The following is a 19,263-nucleotide window of genomic DNA, read 5'->3' as shown; positions in this document are numbered from 1 at the left end:
AGAAGTACTTTGGTTTAGGCTAGTTGGTTCATAGCTGTATATGATGTCGGGACGGCGCAAAGTTGGCGCCTGTCCTGTTGTGTTCTTGTGCCTCTCTCGTCCTTGTCATCATCTACACCTCCAGCATGAGGATCCGACGGGTGGCGCAAGCGCTTCTTCCTCGTTTGCATCGGTGCTGGATCAACTTCTTCATGATATGATACTGATATGATACTTCATCATATCATATGATTCATCATATGATATTCCACATCATATGATGTACCAACCAAAGTGAGTCAATTGCAATCAAGCAAAACCATAGAAAGTCAAGATAAACCATGCAAAATCAGAGCTAACCGTGCTAGCGCACGAGAATTTGTGATTAACCCCAAGCAAAACCGTCCATGATTATTTTTGTACCTCTTGTGGCTTAATAAACCTGTTTTCTGTGAAAGTATACGCGGCCTTTGTCATTAGACGTGCGGTTAATTATCAATAGAGCCCAACTCAAATTTGTCCACACGGCAGGTAGTACAATCCAAAACCAACACCGCAAACGTGGCTGCAACAAAATAGGAAGAATAATAACTTACGGGCGCCTTGCTCCGCAGTAGTGCCTCCTGACTGCTTGCTGTGCCTCGCACCTCCTTGCTCTTCGGTGTCTGCCTTGAGCCGAGGCTCGCACCTCGAGCTGGCGCCCGCTTCCCGGGCTGCATGTTCGGAGCTCCTGGGGGAACGCTTCCTTGGGCGGCGTCCACGCGACCTGGACGTTGAGGAATGCGTCGGTGATGGTCCGGGGGGGCTTCGAGATCGCTTCGGGGACTCCATGGCGCGGTGCCAAGGCTTCTTCGTCTTCTGCTCGCGAATACGGCTCGCGGCCACTAGCACGTTGCGCCACCACGAGATTGGATTGGAAAACGTTTATTTCCTCAAAATGTAGATGCAGACGGTCCGCGGCTAGCGTCGGCTTTGGCCCACTCGGTGGCAAAGGCTTGAATGCCCGGGTCCGAGCTGACCAGAAAGGTCTCGCATTACACAAGAGAATGCCTTTGTACTAGATCTTCCAGTGGAAGTTCTTCTATACATTGCCATAGTATGTGATCATATGTGGCTGTTGCACCACCTACACTCGGGGTTAAAGTCATCCGGGTGCATTTTTGCCAATAGATACGGGCTAAGAAAGGACCTCGTTTGGAGTCTTCTCCAGGCGGTGTCTCGCGCCTTATCCAACGCTTTGTCAGGTGGCGGAAATTTGTGCCTTTGCAATTTGTAATGGCGTGTGATATCGTGGAAACATGTCAGCCCTTCCTTGGAGTAATCCATGGACGGACGACCGACAGACTCGGTTGACGAAACCTCGGGCCATGTTGCGAGCCGCCTAGTTTTCCGGATTCCCCGAGTGAGCCGGCACCCATATCACCTCAATTTCGTTGTGAGGTTGCCTGGTCAGTTTCAGTATCTGTTGTGGCGCAGTCGAGACTCTGCCCCCCGCAAAACTACCGACGGCCAATTTGGAATCCGAGAAGATTGTATCCGCGTCAGTGCTAGCAATGGCTAGTGCCGCAGCTGCCTGTTCCGCTGTTTCTGAAGATTTTGTCACTATGCCGACACCGAGACCCGCAGCCGCCCGTGCACGTCCATCACCGCCAGTGCGAACGCTCGGCTTGACGAGTGTTGGCCGCGTCTACATAGACAGCTTCTTCGTCCGTTCCGTGTTTTTTGTGTAGAGCTATTGCCCTAAATTTCCTCCTTCCTTCGTGGTGTGAGCGGTGCATATCCTTTGGCAGTGGTGTGATCCACAGTCCCTTCCTAATGAGCTTGGGTATCTGTGTGTTTGTGTCCGCAGGTGGAAGTTCTACGCCTATGCCTAGGTGCTTCTGCTGCCGCGGTGGCTCAGTGCTTAGGGCGCTCGACTACTGATCCGGAGTTCCCGGGCTCGAACCCGACCGCTGCGGCTGCGTTTTTATGGAGGAAAAACGCTAAGGCGCCCGTGTGCTGTGCGATGTCAGTGCACGTTAAAGATCCCCAGGTGGTCGAAATTATTCCGGAGCCCTCTACTACGACACCTCTTTCTTCCTTTCTTCTTTCACTCCCTCCTTTATCCCTTCCCTTACGGCGCGGTTCAGGTGTCCAACGATATATGAGACATATACTGCGCCATGTCCTTGCCCCAAAAAGCCAATTATTAATTATTATTGCACCGTGAGGTGAGCTTCTTTTAGCTCCTCCAGTGTGTTAAGTATTCCCTGTCCCATGAGTCTTTCTGCCGACGTGAAATTCGGCAGACCCAAGGCTGCCTCGTATGCTTGCCTAATTATAGCCCCGGCTTTGCCTTTCTCCCCGGCATCTAGCTTGAGCTATATGCATGGATGGTGCAGGCAGGATGGTGTATGCACTGCCATGCCACCAGGCGAAGAAATGTATTAATTTCGGATGCATACTAGAGCACACGACGTCAGCACATTGCCGCACTACGTCTTTAGGGGAAACTGAGGACAACTCTATCAATTTTTATTAGTAAAATCTAATACTCTGGCCCTTCGTGACTTTACTGCCGCTTGTCCGGCAGCGAAAGGTGCGAATATTATTGCTAAAACAAAATTTGGATTCGAGGTTCAAAAACTTTTTTCCCGACACTCTGATTCAAGCTCGGGACTCTCTAATGAAGAAATAGGTTAAAAGTGACGTAAACGAGAATTCCGTGATTGCTGGCGGCGAGCGGTGAAGCCTAACAGCGGCCGAAATGAAAACTACCGCTTAGTTTATGTTCGCACCAGCGTTATGATGGATCCCCTTTTCCGATTCCGACAAAGAAGTTCTCGCACAGAAGCGTGGCCCTGCACTCAGCGACCTCAGTCCACAGCGTGCGATACTTTAGAGGGCTGAGGCGGCGGTTCTAACAAGATAGTCCGAGCACCGAGGAGTCGGCAGCAAGCCAAATACGTGCAGTTGCCGACGCAGTCGCTGTCCCCGCCGAGCCACCGTCACGACTGATCAGTGGAGTCTGGCACGTGCGGACTTATTTAAATTCTGTAAAGATAGTCCTCGCAGCGCTGATAATGCAGTCCAGCGTCTTGGTACGTTGACGAAGCGAACGCGCCGAACTGTGGGTTTGTTTACACATGGAGCTAGGCGCGTGCAAAATTAGCTATCCACAGGTGTCTTCTTTGTCGCAGGTGCGTGCCGCTGCATGCAATTCGTCTGAGGAACACTAAAAGGGCCACTTGGAGGTCCTCCGCCGCTCCGCACTTGTAAACAGAGGCGCGTCAAAAACAATACCACAAATCGAAACTCAGCTGACCGCCATTGTGGCTTCCAACATTCCGGCAATTCAGGTTGTCCTTTTTCCATTTTCCTCGTGCGCTAAAAGTGCACTAACGGTTTCAAAACAAAACTTATACATGGAGTTGAGCTCCCTTAACGAACCTGACAGCCACGTGGATGCGTTCGTTGTATCCGAAGTTCGTATAGTAAGTGGACTTCACCCTATTACAGTAAAAAAAAAACCAAGTCAGACAAAAGTGGCGCTGATTACTTTAATAAATCCCCTAATAAATCAAGCCGTTTTCTAAGGTTTCCAGCGCGGTCATGTCCTCCGGGCCGAGACCCTTTGTGCGGACGAGCCGCAACATTAGGGACTCGATAATGATTCAAGCGTTCGCGGCATTTGGTGGTAGATCGAGAACCTAGTTTTCGACCTTGGACAAATTTGGATGCAGTGACGAACCTACCACAGCGCATGTCTGCGCAGAACGTACAGTATATGAGTCACCATTGTGTGAAGAGCCCCAGCAGCTGTGCATTGGGCTACAAGTGCGACACCTCGCCGCAGCTACTATAAGTTCTTGACCCAAACTTTGCGCGGCCGTAGAGCCATTTATACCATTTATACTAGAACTTTACTCTAAATATTTCGGCTTTACTGTCTGATATCAGTCTTACTAAGCCGGAGTATCCGGGTTAGAACATGGCCGCGGCGGCCACGTTTCTATGGAGGCGAAACATAAAAGGCGCCCGTGTGCTGAGCGATGTCAGCGTACGTTAAAGATCCCCAGGTGCCCGAAAAATTTCCGGAGCCCTCCACTACGGGCCCGCCGCGGGGGCTCTTTGGTTAAGACGCTCGGCTACTGATCCGGAGCACCCGGGTTCGAACCAGACCACGTCGGCTGGGTTTCAATGGAGGTGAAACGGGCGACGCTGTCCCGCGCGATGTCAGTGTACGTTAAAGATCCCCGGGTGATCGAATTTATTCCGGCGCCCTCCACTAAACCACTTATTCCTTTCTTCTTTCACTGCCTCATCCCTTCCCTTACGGCGCGGTTGAGGTGTCCAACGATATATGCGACAGATACTGCGCCACTGCCTTTCCCCAAAAACCAATTATTATTATTACACCACGGTGGCTCATTGGTTAGGGCACTCGGCTACTGATCCGGAGTTCCCGGGCTCGAACCCAACCGCGGAGGCTGCGTTTATATGGAGTCAAAACTTTAAGGCGCCCGTGTGCTGTGCGATGTCAGTGCACGTTAAAGATCCCCAGGTGGTCGAAATTATTCCGGAGCCCTCCACTACGGCACCTCTTCCTTCTTTCATTCCCTCCTTTATCCCTTCTCGTACAGCGCGGTTCAGGTGTCCAACGATATATGAGACAGATACTGCCCCATTTACTTTCCCCCAAAACCAAATATTACTATTATTAATAAAAACCAATTTTCATTTTCCTCTACGGTACCTCCTTCTTTCACTCCTACCTTCGTCCCTTCCTCGACAGCGCGGTTCGAGTGTCCACGGACTTGCGTTAATGAGACTTCTCTTTCCTCAAACTAACTTTCAGTAATAGCAAGAAGTATGCTGTTGCCTTGTGAAGCACAGGCATGAGCTCAGTTTGGATTTTTGGGTGCAACAGCCAGGCAAAAGTAAAGATTTATGCTAGCCTAAATTTATGATCTGCTATGCTTGAATTCCATCCTATCGAGAGAAAAAAGCTAATTTTCTTACCAATTCTGTACTTCGTCTTAGTCTTCTGCGTGCGTGACGACAAAGAAATCTGAGTTCGAGCGCTAGCGGCTTCTGTTGTGGTTACAGCGACGGCCGATTATGATTAGTGATGTTCAAGACAAGTGGCCGTATTTTGTTTTTGTAAAGTTTCAAAGCTCCGATAAATTCTGCTTGTAGACGTACGTACGTGTTAAGCGTGGCCTTGTGGTAGAGCGTCCGCCTCGCATTCAGGAGGTGCTGGGTTCGATCCCCAGTGCCGCCGGGTACACACCGGTTTTTAATGGGTACAAGGTTTCCCCCAGCCTGGTGCTCGGCTCTTCTGGGTGAGATGCTTGGGAAAAGGGTCTTGACCACAGCTGCTCTGACGGATCAGCGATAAGTTCCGCCGTCAACAACGTTAAATCCGCCTCGTGCGGTAGAAGCCCATTTGTAGGGAAGCGGTACATACGTACCGCTTCCCCAGCTGCTTTATTGCCCACTTCGCAAATAGGCGCCAAAGGATACATACTCCGTCTAGCAGGCGGGGGAAGTCATCGCCCAGTGCTCGTGCGTTGCTTCCCAATTCTGCCGTCACGTTGGTAGTCGCTTAATTCTGGTCAGAATGAATACTTGATAGCTGCCATTCTAGGCAAACTAAGGGGAATTAACGCTGTCCGAAAATCGCGCTGAACCCGATGCCGAATCTATCCGAAAATCTGGAGAAGCCTTCGTCATCGCCCGTTTTTCTGGGCAGGACAGCGCACTCTGATTCCTTCGCCGCGTTTGGTGTGTAGCGACCCGCGTGTTCGCTAGACGCGCACACGTGAAACGAGGCAGTCAACACAGAATACAAGCAAGCCTCTTCTGTCCTTGCTTAATCAAAAGCGCTCTTCTTAGTTGACTACTTTTGATGTCAAGCATGAAACATAGCTTCATCGGCACTCCCCCATATACCATTTTAAAAACATGGCGGTTTACTTGGCTAACCCTGGAATTCAGTGAAAAACAAGCATACTTTCCAAGTGTCTGAAGCTCATCTCATCCATAGCAGCTCCGCTACCCTCTCGCGACAGCTGTTCTTTATATACCCACACGACCACGTGGCTATGACATGGTTTTATGACACCCCCATCGGATGCCACCACGTGGCTTCACATCACCCCATCGGATATTCTTAAGGTTAAAGGTCAACCCAAAGGTCACCCTGTGTCAAAGGTCAACTAAAGGTCATGAGTCAAGGTCAGGGGTTCGACACCATAACTGTAGCACATATGGTCATACACGGCTATCCTTGGTAGGGCTGAAGGTAGTTCAAGGTCATCGTGCTGACTCCCCGAAGACTGCTTTACCTAGCGTAGTGAAACTTTTTGCTTCAAATGTTTTACTGCTGTGTTTTATGAAAGCCGCATGGTTGGAGTTATTTAATGGACTGACTGGAAAAGAAATCTGTGGGAAGTACGCACAGCGAAAGCAAATGACAGAGCAAGAACTAATCTCTTAAAAAAAATTTATTGGGGCGTAATCATGGGAAGTTGTTATTCCATTTGCCCTTGAAAAATGCCACCTGTCCTTCCCACTCCTTAAAAAAAAATTATGCTTTTACTGCTTGTAGGAGAAATTAATGTAATCCAAACTAGCACCCTGGACTGGAATGCTACACTCATGATACTGAAGGTATACATCTAAGCCTTGAAAGGGTATTGCATGAATGGAAAGAATTCAACACAACTATGAAAAAGAGCAGAACTGCAGTACTGTCAAGAACACCAGTGGCCTGTACACAAACTAAATGTGATGCAGCAGCCAAATTTGAGAACTTCAACGTGGACAAGAAATGGCAAGAACCGAGGGCAACGCAAATGACAGTGCTGCTTCCTCTTTGGTAAATATTCCATTACGCAGTAAAATCCAATAAATTATTAATTCTTATTTACACATAAACGTTGGAAAGCGCAATTATGCAGAGCACATATTATGTCATGATTGAACATGCTACAGTACATATGCTATGATATACCATGATTTAAGCAATATTTGTAGTTGCCGTAAGCAAGACAATCTACACAAAGAAGGTCTTCTAGATGCTGTTCAAGATGCTCTTCTGGGCTCTTTTCGAGATTACTTTTTAAATGCATTTTATTCCATTTTCTTGTTAGCTGCCGCAGCCCACAGCAGCGCTTTTCCATGATTCCGCGCCTTTAGTTGTTGAATATATTTTCTTTCTCTGATTTTCTTGCTTCTCGAATTTGTCTGTGCAGCCTCAAGATATGAGCACAAACTTCTCACGATAATGACACAGACACAGAGCAGTTCTTGAATGTCTCCTCTCTCCGCATAAGCTTTCAGGCTCCCTCACACAATTTCAATTCATTGACCTGCTTCAGAAGAGTGCTTCTGTGTCACCATTTTTTTGTGCGGTATTCTGCATGTGTTCCTTGTGCATAATAGCTTCTCATCAGTCAGAATGGTCTTCTCAGCAAGCAAGCTCCTCTGCATTAGACCGAGAGTGTAAAATATCCCATATCTTTCGTCTGTTTCTTCATCGCAAAAACACTCAAATTTCCACGCATTGTAGATAGCGTTGCGGACTGAAGATGATCAAGGTTAAAACCCATTTGTGCAGCGCAGCTGTCCGGTTCGAACTGCACTGATGTGCTCTCGGAATCCTGCTAGTTCTCTTCCGGCACTTCTGTCGCCACTAACAGGGCAGCGCAATCCATTTGAGGCTTTCTCTTCGGCGTAGTGCGTTTTGGCTTAGAAATATGTGCCAGCAATGAAGGAAAGAGCCTCTGGAGAGTGCCTGGTACCAGCATTTAGTTCCTTCTCCCCAAAAGTACTTTCTTACTGTGAACTACATGATTGGATGTGATGGGGCTTAATATCCCAAAGCAACTCGGGCTATGAGGGACTCTATAGTCGAGTACTCTGGATAATTTGGACCACCTAGGGCTCTTTAACGGGCCTCTAGCATTTCGCCGCCATCAAAATGCAACCGCCGAGGCCGGAAAGGAACCCGTGACTTTCGGGTCAGCAGCTGAGCTTGAACTACATGACGATAGTGCCTTAGCAGGTCTTCAGAATGCATATCACAAACATTTCATTTCAATTTAAATTTTCAATCTTTACTGCGAAGCACATCTTTCGGTGGCCCGAGGAAATGACCACCCTCCGAGTCATTGTTGCGATACCCGCTATTCCACTCGGGTACAAAGGTCGGCATGGAGAGGCCCGATGTCATGAAATTTAAAAAAAATTAATTGGCAGTGGTTTAGTTCTGGTTAAACCTGGAGTGACGCGATAGCTACATCTGGCCGAGTGGAACTTGGTCACGTGACCAACCAAGTGACGAACCACGGCACCGCGCCGCCGGCAGCTGCTCCACACCACGTGACCAACCACTTGACAGCGTGGCAGTGTAGCCACAGGGTGGCGACGCCACCACGCTGAAGGCTCGAAATGCTACCGTAATGTAGCTATCGCTACAAAAAACAAAACCCAGAAGCATATGACACACGGCAGCGGTCGCCAGCGCGCGTTTACCCAGGGCGCAGTAGCGGCTACGGCATGACCCAGAGCCTGTGAGTCGCGGCGAGGGAGCAAGACTACCGCAGCGCCATTATTTCGCGCAACTGCCACCAAGGACACCTCTCCAGACAGAGCTGTGAAACTGAGTTTGTTCTAGTAACGTTAGTGCGTATGCCTAGCAGGTGTCCGTGGAGTCGCTGCTGAAAAGCAAAAAACTGCAACGACGCAGTCGCCATTACGAATAGCGGTCGGAGGTCCCACATATTGGTCTCACACCCCGCAAATATGTCGGCACCGCATGTAGGTCAACCCGGCAATTTCTGATTGCTATTTCTGCAGAAAGATGACAAAGCTTCAATGCATTCTGTTTTTTTTTTATGTAATGGCTTTCTGAGGAAGAAAAATATGATTTTGAAAATGCTTCTAGTGCTGTTAAACCTTTCTTGTGTGCCAGAAGATTCCGAAATATTCGCTTCGAAATTTTTCGAAGAAAATTACTATATATGTTTTGAATTCGGTTCTAACCCCCACCCCCAAAAAAACACTATCCGCACACACCTATTAATATTATTAGTGTGCAACAAACCTCCAAGATGGCAGCATGAAGAGCAATAAATAGCTTAACATTGGACAATCCTCTTTTGTGCCACTGACTGGTGACAACTCATGAGGATGGATAAAAGCAATTGGTTCCTTCAAATACCTAATTAAAACTGGACACCAATGAAGCTCAAGCACAATGCAGTAATGATGTGAAACTTAACTTTTATTCTACCTCAAAAATATTTCATCAGTGGTTCACCAAGGATCTGCTCCACTTCGAGGATCACATCCTGGCACAAGTGTTCCACTTCAGTACTTTCATCTAAAGAAGAAAGGAAAAAAAAACAACATGATATAAAAATGTAATGGCAGCATGTTGTTGATGCAGTTAAACGTAACTTGATTTAGCATGAACAATATGGTTTATAATAAAGCCATATATGCAACAAGGAAACGCAATTACCCCCAACACATGGAAACACTTTTCCCTATTAATAAGTAAAACCTTGTTAATTTAGACTTCAAGTGGCTGGGAAAAATGCCTGAATTATTGAATGCGTCCCAAAAAAACTGCTAGAAACCATTCGCAATGCAGTAGATTTACTTTGTGTAAACCTGGGTGGCAGTCATCGTCTTTCAAGATGAAAACTGCGAGCCACTGACGATTTCTCGCAATTCCATCAGAAGCTTTATTCCGCACAACCTGTCAGTAGCGATGACCGCGCAGCTTTGGCGCACTGTGAAAATGGAAGAACCTCATGGACCTCTAGCAGCGAGGGAAACAGCTGCCGGCATCAGGACAGCAAGATGCCTTACAGAATGAAAAGGAAATGACCAGCAATGCATCTGACAGAGTTCGAAATGGTGCACACCTATGCTCGGCTGACTGGCGTCACCATGGCCTGGCGTGAAGCTTCGGAATGCGAAACAGAACGACTATTTCTCAGTGGCAGGGCTCTCAGACTGTGCACGTCAGAGGTGCTTGGGCAATACCACACACCATGCAATGCATGCTTGGAGAGAGCTATTTATCTTGAGGATCACTCGCTGTGTAGGTCGCACCTCAACACAGCCCCTCGCCAGGAGCCCATCCAAATTTGCACGTGTTAGCCCAGCTACGTCCAGACTGACATGTGTTTGACACCTCAGGTTTAGATCGGCATTAGCTCGGATCACATCGGAAATGCACACCCTACACACAGGGTGGCATAAGGGGGCTTTAAGCCTGAAGCAAAGATTAATTCATTTATTTTTACCTTCCATCAGTTCAGCCAGGAAAGGCACAGCCTCAGGCAGCAGCGACAGGTAGTCGTCGCCCAGCTTCCGTACCGCCTCCCGGAATGCCAGCAGTGTTGTGTAGCGCACCTGCAAGGCACAAAAATGTCACCAGCATGTCACCAACATAAAGCCTTGCTTGATTTAGTGTAAAAAGCATGGTTGATAACAAAGTGACGAAAATTATAAAAGAAACAGAATCTCTCCCCAGAAATGTAACATTTTTCTCAACAAACATATCAAAACAGTGGCTGATATAACAAAACAATGGATCATGAACAGTATGTGCTACTAAATGCTGCTCTGAATGCGTGCTGATCAATAGTAACAGCAAAAGGACAGGTCAGACTTGAGTTAAGGGGAGGACACGAGTTCAGAATTCAAAAAATCGATTTTTTTTTAATGTTATTTTCGAGATCTGCAACTAATTATTCAGCAGTCTGCAAAGTTTTACACATCTATGTTCAATATTCTTCACGCAAGGCCCATTAACGCCATCGGTGAAGTAGTGTGTCCAGTATGACGAAGGAAAATTTCTCATTCCTTGTATCAGCCTCCTGTGTGCACAGCACAGCAAGTGCACACATCAAACGAGTATTGCCACCCACAACATTACCTGTAAAATGAGCTATTTCACTGTAGCTTACTGGGCACGGTTGTTATATGCTTGTCTGTAACTAGTATAACGGCAACCTAACTACTGCATTCAACAGCACCAACTCGACGCACTTGCTCATCACCCAACAACACCACAAAATGCTCTCACCATTTGCAAGTCAGTCACACAACAAAGTAGATATAGACAACACAGTTTCAAGCCAAGTTTGTGGCCCCCAAGACACAGACCTCCCCATTACAGCAAAAAAATACCAACAGATTCGGCTGCAACACAAGCTGTAGTGTGTACATAAGGCCAGCTTCCGTACAGGCAATGCCACATACTTTAACCTTCTTAATGTTTAATGTTTTTTTTTTCCATTCATGGAAAGCGTTTGCACACTCGTTTTCATCTTGAACAACACCCTTTCTAGATGATGCATTTTCATCCTTTTTTTGTGAGTTTTTAATTTACTGTCTAAAGCCTCGAAATAGACAAATCGACGCACCCGTGCTGAGGAATGCCGCATCTGGTACAGCAGCTTCTGGTGCCACTCTTTCCGGATGGCATCCTCACAGCCAGCCGCAAAGCTTGCCAGGCAGGGCACCAGCTGGCGCTCCACTCGCTGCTGGGTTGCCTCCTCGCCACCAAGCTCATTCTCGACCTTAGAGCAAGCGGAGGCAGTGTGGTCAAGTACTTCGCAGTTGCACTCTGCGGCTTCCTCATCTCGATGCACTTGCTCACGAACGACCTGCACGGGCTTCAATATTCAAATCAACACACACCTGGTTGACGAGAGGCTTGAGCAGGAACGTGGCCCTCTCGCGGGTCAAGAATCGTTTTCCGCCATGATGGAAGCAGCCGTTCAGGGTGGCCAGAACATGGTTGAGGAGGCGACAACTCTTTTCGTCGTCCTCAAAGTAATCTTCTTCTGTGAGAGAAACATAAGGAAAATGAGAAGAGGAAAAAACAACCCACCAGTATCTTTTTATGCGTCTATCAAAGTCATAAGAAATATTTTGTAACCGCTAACTTTAAAGTACAGCAACTGAAAATCACTGAAGTTTCATTCCTTGAAAGCTTGCACTTATCATCTCATTCTGCATCACTTGAGAAACTTACAGTGGAACCGTGAGCCATGGCTCTAAGCTCAACATTTTTTCTGAATTAGAAATAAAATATTAAAATGGCAAACTTGAGTTGCACGTTGTACCTTACTGGAGAGTAAGTCTACAGAACGTGGTAAAAAAGATTAAATCAAACATTTATATACATAAGCAGTTGCCAACAGATGTTTCGGACTCTCTGGTGACAGCAGGAACATCCAAAAATCAAATTTCCCCTACAAAATCAGTTTACTTCAACTTATAATTGCTGATGTGGTGGAGGAAGGGGTCGGCAGTTCTGCGCACATTCTGAAGCATCACACGGCCCTAAATCTCGCTGCGCGTCTTCATAAGCTCGGCATCTGATGGCTGTACTGCCATCTGCACACCATGGGCAAACACACGGGTTGGGACTAGGTCCAGACATGAAAGCGAATGCGTTGCTGCGGTAACTGCACTATGCCCACCATACAGAGGGCCTGAAATGAAAAAGCGAAGGTGGCGATAAAGATTTAAAAAAAACTGACAAACAGCTGATGCAAGTGTTCTGTTGTTGTCGACCTTCGTAGTTAGGCCTAGTGACTAGAGCCAAAAACCATCTCGGAACCAGCAGTATACTATGTATTCACTGTGTGGTGGCTTATGTATAATGAGAAGTATACAGCCTGTTATGAAAATAGCAGTTTTAATGACGTTGCAATAAAACAGCCAGAACTGTTATGTATTTGTCATGGGTAGACGCTCCTCACTTAGAAAAGCGTCGTCATTTTCTCTTGCTTGTTGTCTCCATGAAGACATACACCTCCCACGTGTTTTGCAACTGCCTACTGCCTTATTTGGAACTGTGGGGACTTTCCCCCACGACTTCCCCTTTGGTTTGCTTTACCACGGTGCCCCCCCCCCACTCCCACGGCTTCGCCTCGAGGAGGGGCGCGCCACATAACTCTCCCTGGTTAGTTACCTTAACTAACAAGAGAGGGCATCATGGCGACAAGAGTGGCACAAATGGCATGACTGCTGCACACGTGCGCAGGAGAGCACATTCTCTTCGGCTGGGGAACATTGTTGCGTGTAGACATGTCGCCGCAGCGCTCTGCTCTCCACCAACGGGGCAAGGCCTCGTGGCGAAGGCGTTCTACCGCATCTCATTCCGTCCGGCCACGGAGTATCCCCTGCCCTAGCATGGGCGAACATTCTCTCGTAACCTTGCCAATCAGTTGCACGACCTCGATTCCTTAGCATATTGATATTTTGTTGCTAGCTGGTGTTGTTGTTGTTGTTGCAATAAATGGCTGTTTGTGCCAGCCAGAGTGTCGCTGCTTTGTTCCCTCAGAGCAAGGCCCACCATGGTCAGCATTCGCTACTCAGTGTAACATAAACCATTATACTTTCCTTTCCAAAAAAAAAAAAAATGTTCTGAAAATAAGAATATAAGGTTACCTGCTTTGGCACTGTTCGTTGAAACCAGCAAATCGGCGGCATGCTCCACGAACACTCCCGCAAACAGCACAAATAGGCTCTTGAGCATTTCCGAAAGCCTGCAAGTGAAGAAAGGAAGGGCGGAGGAAGACATGTTACAATACTTGAAGACCTAATTGATCTACAATCAAATTTAGTGCAGACAACTGAACAAGACGAATGTGCAGTTTCATTATATATTTGCTTAGTAATTAAAAAAGCAGATCTAAGACCCATGCCTCCCCTCAATGCAGGATGCATTTTGTAGATTATATGCAGCACATTCAAGTTTTCAAAAGAATGATCTCGCCAGACAGTAGAAAACAACTGCCTTACCTTTCAAGTTATGGGAAAACAGTGCATGCCATTCGACAGATCTATGATGAATGCTTTCGAATGGCCAGACTTTCATGGCTACGGCCCATTGTGTCTCAGCTACGCATTACAGCAGCTAAATGTACATCTGTATGTTTACCCGCCAACTGTTCAAAAGCATGTCTGCATTGAATGTCCTTGGCTCCTCAACATGCTAACAATGACAGCAACGTTTCAGTTTTTACACTCATAAGAATGAAACATATTGGCACTGCATTCAATGGTATGCTGATGTGGCACCGCACAATGCATGACAATGGATCGTCACTCCTTGCCTTTCAGTAAGATGGTAGAAGGTCAGGACTTTGTTCTTGTCCTCGTCCTCGACAGCAGCCCAGTTGTATATCTGAAAGAGTGCCACAATGAGACAACAGTGGAAGTCAGCTGACAACCAAACCCTGTGGCATCTAGCAACAAGAGGTGCCTCACACAATGAAGATAAGTGGGCACTGCTCTCCAAACGCAGGCTGCTCAAGCCAATTTCCGCACAAATTGGAAACTGCCATGTAACCATTGGCGTGAGGGGAGATGCACTGCTTAGCACTGGACCTCTTTGAGCATGAGCATGCTTTTCTCAAGATGGTATGTGGGAGCTTAATATCCAAAAGTTGCACATAGGCTCCAGATTATCACATCACATAACCACCCAAAATTGTGGGCTCCTACACCCGCGGGAAGACCTATACACAGAGCCAGCCTATCTGAGGTAGCTTCAACTGAGCCGCGAGTATTATGCGCCCCGCGGCGGTGCCAGTTTCGGTTTTCTGACTAGATGCTCACCTTGTGAAGCAGATTTCTCCACAACTATTTTATCTACTCTGACCCCATTTGTTTTGTTGCATTCCTAGAGCCATACTGCAAGTCAAGACATTCTTTCTCAAATTTGTGACCTTTAAATTTGTCATCTGAAATTTTCTCACTCCAGCTGTCAATGGACACAATTTATTTTTATTTATACAAAATAACTCTAAGGGCCCTCAGTTCGAGGGTAATACATAGGGGGGGATTCAGGCATGTAATCAAAAATGAACAAATAAACCACAATTTCAAGAAACTACAACCAAACAGATAAAAGCATATGAGTCTTTGCAAGAAAAATACAAAACACAAAATTAAACATTGAAGCGTAAAGGGGAAAAACAAAGACATGAGCAGAGCAGCAGACAGTAACGTTAACACAAGTTATACAATGTCCCACAAACAATGGCATGAAAATAAAACGAGACTCATCAATAACATAAATACAAGATAGAAACAAAATGCACTAGTAAGTTAACAATGTACCCAAAAAAATTTAAGCAGAGGTAGTGGCAGCCAATAGATTATAAAATTTATCTCCTCAGTGATGATAGCAACATGTGAAGGCAGAGCGTTCGAGTCAGTTATAGAACGTGGTATGAATGAATGTGCACAGTTAGGTGTACGACATGACAAGCGCTTAACTTTAAATCGATGGTTGCGGCGGTCAAAAATGGAAGAAGGCAAAGAAAAAAAGTCATTATGAAGCGTTGAGTGATAATACAGTTTATGAAAAACTGATAAACGTGGAACTTCACAAAAAATAAGAAAAATTCAAAACAAGAACTTGTACTTTGCAAAAAAAAAAAGAATTATAAACATGTTTTCACCTATATCACACCAGTAGGAACGCAATGAGTATTGCACCAGTCTTCTGCCACATTATCTTAACTCCGCCGCTTTTTTTACAAGATTCAGAGGAAAAATATATATTAGAAAATAATTTTCTGCAAATATGATAATGAAATTTCGTGAGAGCAGTTATAATATTATTTCTAATGTGCTCAAAAAATTTCATGTATATATATCAAGACATAAAAAATGCTTGCTGAAAGCTGCGTCCCCCCCATAAAGAAGTGAGATTGTGGCCACTGAAATAAGACACAAGTGCTTGAATGATTTTGGTCAACACAAGAGTGGCGGAGTTGACAGACCTTGTAAAAGAATGGACGGAAGGTGTCCTCGGAGAGCTTGAAGGAGAGGGATGTCACGACGCCCACAATGCTGGCCTCGACAGCACTGACTTCCTCCTCGTCCATCTGAAAAGCCACCATGAGTGTTAGCAAGCTTGGTGCAGCAATGCAGCCGGCATCCAGTGTCCCGAAGGAAAAAAGTAAATGTCACTCAAGAGAAAACAAATCAATCGGTACTAAAAGCATAGCACAAATCCAGAACATTGCTACAAAGTTAGGTTAACACAGAAAGGACTGCTTGGAGAGAAAATGTTCGTTGCACAATGTTTCGCCCTCAAAAGAAAATTGTAGGGGCACTTAAGCTCCAGCTTAGCGCATGACGCGATAGCGTTTTGGGCTAATTCCCATATATGCAGAAGGTTATTCTCTATTTTACATTCATAGATCACTGGAAGTCCTCATACCCCTCCTGCCGCAGCGGTGCAACGGACGCCCATCTGCCTTCTAGGTTGCTTTCTGGCACCACCTGCCGAGTCATGCTCATGATTTTTAGCTCATAACACTGACGCTGACAATGCCTACACTGAATTTTCTGGACAACGCGGCTTTTAAAACGCTCTTGCATTAAAAAAAAAACAGAGCAAAAAAATTCAAGCATTATGGTCCCGCATGTGAAATGCTTCAGAGAGATGCATCGTTCACGACTGTGCCCGAGCCTGAGCCTCGTATACGCGCTTGTCGCATTGGCTCCGCTTCATGTTTTCGCAACTCGACGTCGGCTGCAGGCCTTTCTGCCGCTTCATGTCCACTTCTCGCCTGTGGAGTTCGAAATCTCCTTGACGCTTCAACCATTTTATACCAGCCTGCCGTGCTCGTACTGCAGTGGTGGTCATCAATGGTGGTGCCTGCCTCTGCAGCCATCAAGCAGCTGTTGTGCAGCACACGCCATCGCACAAACACCATCAACAACGGAGTCTGAAGAGACAATGATGCACGCGCAGCTGTGCAATCCTTTGCAGAGACACTTAAGGCTGCAATCGTGCAAGCGCTGGCGCGAGTGAGTCATAAGGCAGGGTGCCTGCTCCCTACGACACTCCGCTCCCTTCCAGTGCATTTCCTATAGGCACACGCTGCCTTCCGAAGCCATCTGCAGTCCTATTTCTCTGTACCCCTCCCACGCCCTCTCCACTCCAATGCCCTCTCCAGCTATGTTCCCTCACTCTGAAGCTGCGGCAGTCGCTTCCCTCTTCACTTCTTGCCATCTCCATGGCTACATAATTTTTCGTACCAGGACACCGATATCTGCGGGCTTTGTCGTAAGGGGACATATAAAGCTTTCACCTTTAACAACAACAAAAAAAAAGGTGACAGAGCAGCCAGCAAACCAGCTCCTAATGGCATGGCTTTGCTGCATGCTTTCAATGGCTTCTATCTGCAGTATCCCATCGATACTCACTTCTTTCGCTACCTGCACTGCTTGTACCATGAGGGCACATGACTGCTGCATTCATTCACATTCACTGCCACTGGATGTCTTCACAGACAAACTGCTGTGACATCGATAGAGTAATTGTATGCTGATATCTCTGGCCAGGTTACACTGTCATTCACTTCCAGCTAGTGAACACGCAGTCCTTTTCATTACTGATGTCATGAACTTGAATTTGGTGGTAGGAACAGGTATGTTCTATTTTCAACTAACTCCCAATTATGTCAGCAATAAATAAACGGCCACAGAATCGAAGGTTAGGTTAGGTTAGGCTGGAGGGACAGAGCTGTCCAGTGTCCCTTTCATAGCATTGACCTACTAAAGATAGAGAAACGACATAGCAGGTGAAAGGGTTGTTTTTTTCTCCTGACCTCTGGGTTGTCCCTGCGGTATGCCAACAGCCGGAGGACCAGCTCCTGGAGCTGGGGCAGGTGTCCCTTCAGGTCCGACTTCTCCAGGTTGCTGATGAGCTCACCCAACACAGACATCAGGGGGGCCAGGGCAGCTGCCTGCAACGGTGCAGCACGATGGTGAGTAAAGTCCAAGGAGGGCCTGTCGCTAAGTGACAACAAGGTCCTTGAACATCCACCATTTTCTTCCCAACGTCAACATTCAATCAGCGTTTTATATATTCTTCCTCAGCCAAAATGCACTGCTTGAATTCGTGAAAAGAAGGGAGAACATGGGACAGGCCCAATTAATGTGGAGGCCACAGCTTAAATGTTGTCAGAGGTCAATGAGCAGCAACATGTCATGACCACACATTTAGAAACACCATCTTGCGCACCATCGAAACGCTGTTTACGCCTGAACGTCACATCAGGCCACAATCAGATTGTACGAGATACAATGTGAATGTCCAAGTCCAGTCACTTTGGAGAACAAAAACTCTGTTCTGTTCTGACAAAACAAAAGAAGAAGGGTTGAAATGACAAAAACTGCTGCTTGAATTAAAGGCTACCTGAAATTTTTAACTTTGTACTCATTAACCAAACATACCGTATTTTCACGATTTTAAGTCGACTCGAATGCAAGTCGACCCCCCAAATCACATTTCCGAAAATTAAAAAAAAAAACAACTTCCGAGGTTGTTTAAGCTTGGCCTTGAATAGTTGAAGGCGATAGCATTATCCAGCGGCCGCCGTTTATCGACAGCCGCTATCGGCTGCCGCGCGCGGGCATGCCCGTTGGCACATTCCAAAATGAAAATGTATTAGTCACTGGACTAGAAGTGTTGCTTGTTGGGCGAGTTGGTGATCCATGAAAATAGAGCAGCGCGTAACAAAACAGGACACAAAGGAGAGACACAGAACGACACGAGCGCTCGTGTCGTTCTGTGTCTCTCCTTTGTGTCCTGTTTTGTTACGCGCTGCTCTATTTTCATGGATCACTGGACCACTTGTCCACACTTGCGCCATCGTCCTCACTAGCACTGCCACCGTGATCGCTGCTGCAGTCCCAAAACACGCTGTTCTAATGTCGTTGTACAGCGAAATCCCGCACTTCGCAAACAGCCACATCATGACATTGCGTGGAACAGCTGATAATTTTCCTCGCTGCAGCTGCCACACCTGTATCACCCGTTGCGAACGTTGAACTTGTGGCCCGGCGCACGGCTGTTTGTTTCTTCGACGTAAAAAAATGGCAGCCATCTTGAATGTAGCCGTGAACGAGTGCCGGTCGCTTGCCGGACCTGCAGCACAAAAGATGACTGACGAAGCACTACATTAAAAACTTGTGAAGCGCGGCCAGCAGTAGTCAAATGCGTCAGAGCTAAAGAGAAAATATGCGTGACCGACACTCCCTGGCACTGCTGCCGTTCCGAGTGGGGGTGCTGCTGTGATTGGAACAGCGGCTTCCATCAACTATCAACGCTCCCTTGAGCACCAAGCGCGCATTTGCAAGTAAAAAGAAAACTTGTTGGACGCTTGAGCTTCCCGTAGAACGCAATTGCGTTATCAGGCCGTCGCCGCTTATCAGCAACCGCAGTCAGCAGCCACGTGT

At 46.8% G+C, this 19,263-nt stretch overlaps 1 protein-coding gene across 1 annotated transcript in view; it reads right to left on the bottom strand.

The window, feature by feature from the left end:
• Window positions 1-9,224: 9,224 nt before the first annotated feature.
• Window positions 9,225-19,263, bottom strand: part of LOC144107749 (HEAT repeat-containing protein 1-like) — a 60,381-nt gene continuing 50,342 nt past the window's right edge. The window contains exons 35-42 of the mRNA XM_077640908.1: window positions 17,631-17,768; window positions 15,792-15,896; window positions 14,115-14,185; window positions 13,447-13,544; window positions 11,686-11,831; window positions 11,409-11,564; window positions 10,284-10,392; window positions 9,225-9,349 (exon numbers count right to left, since the gene is read on the bottom strand). Coding sequence (XP_077497034.1) covers window positions 9,261-9,349; window positions 10,284-10,392; window positions 11,409-11,564; window positions 11,686-11,831; window positions 13,447-13,544; window positions 14,115-14,185; window positions 15,792-15,896; window positions 17,631-17,768 — 912 coding nt within the window. The 3' untranslated portion in view covers window positions 9,225-9,260. The remainder of the gene's footprint in view (window positions 9,350-10,283; window positions 10,393-11,408; window positions 11,565-11,685; window positions 11,832-13,446; window positions 13,545-14,114; window positions 14,186-15,791; window positions 15,897-17,630; window positions 17,769-19,263) is intronic.

Source organism: Amblyomma americanum, chromosome 10, assembly GCF_052857255.1.
Source record: "Amblyomma americanum isolate KBUSLIRL-KWMA chromosome 10, ASM5285725v1, whole genome shotgun sequence".
NCBI lineage: Eukaryota > Metazoa > Arthropoda > Arachnida > Ixodida > Ixodidae > Amblyomma > Amblyomma americanum.
This window is presented reverse-complemented; position numbering and strand designations above follow the sequence as displayed.